This window comes from Spinacia oleracea, chromosome 2 (assembly GCF_020520425.1).
Source record: "Spinacia oleracea cultivar Varoflay chromosome 2, BTI_SOV_V1, whole genome shotgun sequence".
Taxonomy (NCBI): domain Eukaryota; kingdom Viridiplantae; phylum Streptophyta; class Magnoliopsida; order Caryophyllales; family Amaranthaceae; genus Spinacia; species Spinacia oleracea.
The window spans coordinates 29,819,191-29,826,894 of record NC_079488.1 but is presented as its reverse complement, the minus strand read 5'-3'; the positions used below and the strand labels follow the sequence as shown (position 1 = coordinate 29,826,894).

At 34.2% G+C, this 7,704-nt stretch overlaps 2 protein-coding genes across 2 annotated transcripts; both read right to left on the bottom strand.

Moving 5' to 3' along the window:
- Window positions 1-816: 816 nt before the first annotated feature.
- LOC130466859 (uncharacterized) lies at window positions 817-2,517 on the bottom strand. Its single transcript, XM_056835424.1, has 6 exons — window positions 2,157-2,517; window positions 1,858-2,046; window positions 1,635-1,751; window positions 1,408-1,489; window positions 1,213-1,314; window positions 817-1,123 (listed from the first exon to the last, which is right to left on the bottom strand). The coding sequence occupies exons 1-6, from the start codon at window positions 2,312-2,314 to the stop codon at window positions 1,016-1,018; spliced, it is 756 nt and encodes a 251-aa protein (XP_056691402.1). The 5' UTR covers window positions 2,315-2,517; the 3' UTR covers window positions 817-1,015.
- Window positions 2,518-4,144: 1,627 nt separating this feature from the next.
- LOC130466858 (uncharacterized) lies at window positions 4,145-5,110 on the bottom strand. Its single transcript, XM_056835423.1, has 2 exons — window positions 4,987-5,110; window positions 4,145-4,910 (listed from the first exon to the last, which is right to left on the bottom strand). Exons 1-2 carry the CDS (start codon window positions 5,077-5,079, stop codon window positions 4,602-4,604), a joined length of 402 nt encoding a protein of 133 aa, XP_056691401.1. The 5' UTR covers window positions 5,080-5,110; the 3' UTR covers window positions 4,145-4,601.
- Between the last annotated feature and the right edge of the window lie 2,594 nt (window positions 5,111-7,704).

Genomic DNA, 7,704 nt, shown 5'->3' with positions numbered 1-7,704 from the left:
CACACTCACCACTCTTTCTCTATCATTTTCTTACTTTCCATGTCATTTTTCTCACAAATAATTTTTTTTTTTTGTAAAACACATTCCACCAATGTACTAAAAAAAACCACTCACCAATCTTAATTTTACTATTCACTTTAACCCACTACAATTTCTATCTCCCACATACTCCATCTATTTTATATTTATTTTATGTCTATTTAAATTAATAGCTTAATGATTTAAAACACTTAAGGTAAATAATTGTAAGTTAATTATTTTTTATATATTTTTATTTTCTTTAAAATTATATTTTTTTAATTTATATTTACTTAAATTTTTTATTCATGTAAATATATAATTAATGTAAAAAATACAAAGGGACCACTAGTAGAAAAAATCACATTTGCAGCGCGCGTAAAACAGGTTTTTGCAGCGTTTTCGCACGCTGCAATTATGATAGATGCAAATACCATAATATTTTTTGCAGCGATCGTACACGCTGCAAATAATAGGTTAATTACAACGCGGTTACATGTATAGGTTGTAAATAGTGTATTAGTTGCAGCTCAGATTGACCCGTCTAAGTTGTAAATAAAAAGTAGTTACAGCGCCTTTTTGAGTAATACGCGCTGCATTTAGTTATCATTTTGCAGCTTAGTGCTATCACACGCGCTGCAAATAATGTTTTTTATTTTTTTAAAAAAATAAATATAATAGCTCCTTTCAGATGCAGATTTATATATTATCCTTGGACACTCCTATTATTTTGACAAAAAATTATAATAAAAACATTATTAATAGGTTGCAAAAAAATTGCCATAGTTTCCCTTGTAATTTGCGAAACCCGGACAAAACGGGAATTTATAGACCTGTATAAAAGACATAACATACATATATGTTCCAACAACCACATATATGTTCCAACAACCACATATATGTTTCAACAACCACATATATGCTCCAAGTAGCATCCAACGTCATATCCAACACATAACAAAAACATAAAACATAACATTACTAGATCACAACAAACTCATTCGCCGGCATCCATCAAATAGTTGTCCTTAAAATACTTTGCCCATTGTTCTCGAGTTTCTTCTAACTCCTCATCAGAATATGGCATTTCTCTTTGTACATAACCCTTCAAAAAAGAAAAACTTGGTATTAATTACTCGAAAACTAATTTAAGAGAAAATTGAATCTTATACCTAATTAAATAAGTTCACGTACCTCAGACAAATTATCCTTGTATTCATTGTATACTGTGACAACATCATGCATGTATTTCATCACATAATAACCACTATCCACTGCATCAACTTGTTGAGCACACTATTTACACAAATGAAGCACGTATATATGTGTCAAATTAAAGCAAATATTTTCAAATTAAGAGATTTAAGGAGTATAAACTTTAATTAGTACCTTCATCTGTATGAATCGTAACTTTTGTGACTTAATATTCCTTTTGTCATTTTCAAGATTAGTCCAATAAATTCTATATGCCCTACATAAACAATAATTATAACACTTTAATTCTCTATCAAAAATCTAATCATATTACTTTCAATAAAGAAATTAAATATAGCATGTGTTTTATTGATATATATATAATATAATGAGTTGCAAATGGGTTTGTACATTCAACTTACATTTGTATACAATTGAACCCTTCTAACTTCCGTGTCCCGGGAGGGGGAGGAGTGGCCGAATCAAACACGTATGCTAGGCCAAGGACAAGATCAAGGACGATAAGAACCCAATGATTCCTATTATAAAGTACCCAATTATATGATTAGTTGCATGAAAACAAGAGTTCTAATAATATTAAAAAATAAATAACATATATAAAAGTTAGCAAGTTATATAAGATACCCTTCATGGTAGGGAGCCAACAAGAATTTTGACTGCACATCCTTTTTCCTTTCATTTAAGAAAGCATCTTTTATATAGTCAATAACGCTTAAACGATTCTTCTTCATTGTGGCACAAGAAATTGCATCGGGACACAAAAAGTTAATATGAGACAACTTTAAGGGGCATATGTATTCATGATACAAGTACCTACATATGCAAACATAGGGTCATTAACCATAAGATCAAAGGATAACAAAGATTTTATAAATCGCCATGTAGGTAGAATCAAATGAGATAGCATAGGCAGAATAACATACATCATATAAACTTGAAGTACTTTAATACTGGCGAAATCCTTCGTGAGAAACTCAGAGATATCACGAGATTTGACAGAAGTCAGTGTGTCCTTTTTGTACGAAAAAATTGAAGCAGGAAGTGATAATGCTGATGAAAATTTAGGCATGTTGGACATCATGTAAGATAGTAGTTCACACTCCACCCTAAGGACATCAACTTTACTACCACTGGGGTTATCACTTTTTGATGTATCTTTGTTTTTTGATCCAGATCCCTTTTTAAGGACACAACTACTTTTGGTGCTCCCTTTCTCACTTCCTTTACCATGGTGCGGTTTAGCCTTCTTCTTTGGCGGCGGCGTCACAATTTCCTTTAAAACAATAAAACTCTATGCAAAAAGAAAAGAGAAAATTGCACTAATGCATTCAACAATATAACTAGGAACATTGAAAATCAGTAACTTAAATGGTTTAGTGACATTTCTTAGTTTCTAAGACATTTTCGCTCCCATTTTAAAACTAATGAACCTAATGAATCATTTTAAACTAATAACATGTTTTATATGCTTTATTTAAACTTTCTAAGATTCATTCCAATATGGTTATGCACATTTTAGTCTTGTTGGGTCGTTATGGACATATTTAGGCTAAAATGAGACCTTTTCGATCCCATTCTTGAACTAATGTACTTAATGATTCATTTTAATCTAATTACAAGTTTTATATGCATTGTTTAAACTTTCTAAGACTCATTCCAATCTTCTTATGCACGTTTAAGGCTCGTTGGGACGTTATAGAACATATTTAGGCCAAATTGAGGCATTTTCGCTCCCAACTTTGCACTAATGAAACTAAGGACTCATTTTAAACTAATGACATGTTTTATATGTTTTGTTTAAACTTTCTAAGACTCATTCCAATAAAGTTATGCACGTTTTAGGCTTGTTGGGTCGTTATAGGACATATTTATCCCAAATTGAGGCATTTTCGCTCCCAACTTTGCACTAATGAACCTAAGGACTCATTTTAAACTAATGACATGTTTTATATGCTTTGTTTAAACTTTCTAAGACTCATTCGAATCAAGTTATGCACGTTCTAGGCTTGTTGGGTCGTTATAGGACATATTTAGGCAAATTGAGGCATTTTCGCTCCCAACTTTGCACTAATGAACCTAAGGACTCATTTTAAACTAATGACATGTTTTATATGCTTTGTTTAAACTTTCTAATATTCATTCCAATCAACTTATGCACGTTTTAGGCTCATTGGGTCGTTAAAGGACATATTTAGGCAAATTGAGGCATTTTCGCTCCCAACTTTGCACTAAAGAACCTAAGGACTCATTTTAAACTAATGACAAGTTTTATATGCATTGTTTAAACTTTCTAAGACTCATTCCAATATTGTTATGCACGTTTAAGGCTCGTTGGGTCGTTATAGGACATATTTAGGCCTAATTGAGGCATTTTCGCTCCCAACTTTGCACTAATGAACCTAAGGACTCATTTTAAACTAATGACATATTTTATATGCTTTGTTTAAACTTTCTAATATTCATTCCAATCAACTTATGCACGTTTTAGGCTCATTGGGTCGTTAAAGGACATATTTAGGCAAATTGAGGCATTTTCGCTCCCAACTTTGCACTAAAGAACCTAAGGACTCATTTTAAACTAATGACAAGTTTTATATGCATTGTTTAAACTTTCTAAGACTCATTCCAATATTGTTATGCACGTTTAAGGCTCGTTGGGTCGTTATAGGACATATTTAGGCCTAATTGAGGCATTTTCGCTCCCAACTTTGCACTAATGAACCTAAGGACTCATTTTAAACTAATGACATATTTTATATGCTTTGTTTAAACTTTCTAATATTCATTCCAATCAACTTATGCACGTTTTAGGCTCATTGGGTCGTTAAAGGACATATTTAGGCAAATTGAGGCATTTTCGCTCCCAACTTTGCACTAAAGAACCTAAGGACTCATTTTAAACTAATGACAAGTTTTATATGCATTGTTTAAACTTTCTAAGACTCATTCCAATCTTGTTATTCACGTTTAAGGCTCGTTGGGTCGTTATATGACATATTTAGGCCTAATTGAGGCATTTTCGCTCCAACTTTGCACTAATGAACCTAAGGACTCATTTTAAACTAATGACATGTTTTATATGCTTTGTTTAAACTTTCTAAGACTCATTCCAATCAAGTTATGCACGTTTTAGGCTCGTTGGGTCGTTAAAGGACATATTTAGGCAAATTGAGGCATTTTCGCTCCCAACTTTGCATAGATATACCAAAACAATAACATAGATATATGTATATTCATTCGATTCCTTTCCATAAATAAAAATTATCATTAAATAATTTAAACGAATGAGAGGAGATGTAGAGATTTAGAACAATAACATATTTAGGCAAAATTGAGGCATTTTCGCTCCCACCTTTGCAATAAAGAAATTAAGGACCCGTTTTATGTATAATGATAAAGGACATTACCTCGTTGTCGAACAACACCAACTCTTTGGGCCATTGCAAATAACTGCCCTCAGTTTCCCCCAATTTGGTAAGACCATCTAGCGTGGGAACGGGAAGGTCTATCTCGCCGAACTCGCTATATGGTTTATCAATACCGACCTTGTAATGGGTTTCCATCATTTTTGTGTGGTGAACCAAGTCATTAGGCCAAGGTTCCACGTGAACATTTGCCACAACCACCAAATTCCCATTGTACTCATCAATTACGGCAAGACGGACGGCAAGCATTTCCTTCAATGATCAAGTAACAAAAGTTATATAAATACATTTTTTTACATGTACTTATTACAAAAACAACATTATTTACCTTTATTTCACGGAATGGTAGTGATGAATTTGTCACGTTGGTGTGATACTTAGGCACGCCTAACTTAGGCATGCAAAAGTTATATAAATACATTTATTTTACATGTACTAATTACAAAAACAACATTATTTACCTTTATTTCACGGAATGGTAGTGATGAATTTGTCACGTTGGTGTGATACTTAGGTGTGCCTAAGTTAGGCGTGCCTAAGTTAGGCGTGCCTAAGTTAGGCGTGCCTAAGTTAGGCGTGCCTAAGTTAGGTATGTGTAGACCACTCATTTGTTCCATCATGGTCTTAACATGTTTTTGGACTTCTTGTGCCACCCGTTCTTGCAATCTTTCTTCAAATGTGGCCTCAAATTGGGTCAAGGAAGATCTTAATGCATCTAACTCTTCGAAGGAACAAACACTTTGACTCGCCTTTCTTGCCTTTCTATCTAGTGGTCCAAATTCCTTTTCGTACCCAATATTTTTTCAAAAAAAAATGTATTTTTCGCAACTCACGGTGGACTAAAATGCTGCAACAAGGTCATTTAATATTTGACCCGCGTTGACCATACCCCTATTACAACGCTTATAACTAGCATGAGTTGCAATTGATGAGTTGCAAATGATGATTTCTCTACTAGTGGACATAACTTAAATAGCATAATGTATTTTGGATAACTTGAATATTACAACAACCAAATCATATTCCGTGATAGACTTAAAAATCATAAAGCCAAATTAAAGTACGTTTCACACATCATTAAACCAAATTCAATGTTAAAAAAACACAAGCATCACAATGACAAATCTTCACTCGACACAAGAGGTTAATGATTATTGGGTCCATATTTTTGCCAATTATGTTCGATTAAATCATCTTTCAGAGACTGGTGAGTTTGACGGTTACGCATTGCTATTCTTCTCCCCACGTAATCGTTAATGTTGACGGGACGACCAACTTGGAGCTCGAAAGGTTCACCGTTGCGCTGGAGCTCGGAAGGTCTTGTTCATAGTACCTTCTTAACACATCAGCTCGGATATATATACATGTCTCGTTCATCCTCAACTATCATGTTGTGCATGATGAGACAAGCCTTCATTATGTTAGATAATATACGAACAATATTTAACATTTTCGTTTCCGGAATTATTTTCCGATTTCGATAATATTTCCGGTTCTGACAATATTTCTGTTTCCGACAATATTTCCGATTCCGGCAATATATCCATTTCCGATAATATTTTCTGATACGTACCATGTTTCCGTTTCCGGCAACATCTACGACTTGGAAAATATTTATATTTCCGATACGATCCATATTTCCGTTCCCGGCAATATCATCATTTCCGCAGTATTCATTTCTTGCCTTTGACGATCTCAGCTCCCACTGAAACCAAGATCCGTTGATTTCGAATATCCATAAATGGAGTATTTAATGCCATTAAATTCTTGATCCTTTTACGTACTATTTGTGTGACCCTACGGGTTCAGTCAAGAGTAAGCAGTGGATTAATATCATTAATTCCACTTGAACTGAAGCGACCTCTAGCTAGGCATTCAGCTCACTTGATCTCACTGAATTATTAACTTGTTTAATTAATACTGAACCGCATTTATTAGACTTAACATTAAATGCATACTTGGACCAATGGCATTATTTCCTTCAGTCTCCCACTTGTCCTTAGGGACAAGTGTGCATTTCCTAATTCCTTTGTCGCTCGATGCTTGCTCTTGAACATAAGGTAAGAGTTGTCATCCTTATTATGTCCAGAGGTGTTTCTCGGTTTCAGAGTTCAACTGATCAAATAAAACAGATAATGATATCCTATGATTCATCTGAGCACGGCCATGCATTTTACAGTCTATAGCTCTCCGAGTGGCCTTGTACAACTTTTCAGCATCTCATCCCGATTTATGGGAGGACAATCCTAATCTTGCGATCTTGAGATTAGACTTCGATTGATAGGTGATTACCTGAGCGTTGCCTTTATAGCCTCCTTTTACGGTGCGACGGTTGACAACGTCAAAGTAACCAGTTCTCAAACAAGTAATCTCAAATCACTCAGGTATTGAGGATTAATGTCTAATAATTTTAATGAAATTTACTTATGACAGATTTTCATCTCTTACAGTAAAGTTTCATAGGTCTGTCTGATACTAGTCTTCCCAAAGTAAGTATCTATGCAAATGATTACGACATTGCCATGTCCACATAGTTCAAGAAATAGAACTACTAGTCATCTTGCATTCTAGTCTTCTAATGTTTTCTATGCGTCCATCTTTATAGAAAACTCCGACCAGGGACCATTTTCAACTTTTGACATTCAAGTTCACTTGATAGACATTTCTTAGTCACAGGACTGGTCCTGACAGTCTATATATCTTGAATATTTCGTCAAATTGAAGGGACTCATCATTTAATCACTACAAGAAAAACAGGCTTGGGCGACGAGCTAGTAAAGTATGAGCGACGGAAATTATGTTTGTAGCTCAAAATAGAACAAAAGGCGACAACGTATAGTTCCGTTGCCCAAAGATCTGATTTTGGGCGACATGAACATTTTCGGTAGCCCAAAATATTTTATGGGGGACAATGTTGAAATTCGTTGCCCAAAATTTTGTTTTGGGCCACGAAATTTTATTTTGTTGTCCTTGACCATGTTTGTGCAACAACTTCTCTTCATGTCATTGTCCATTGTAAATTAGCCCATCCAAAAATTTAGTTTTT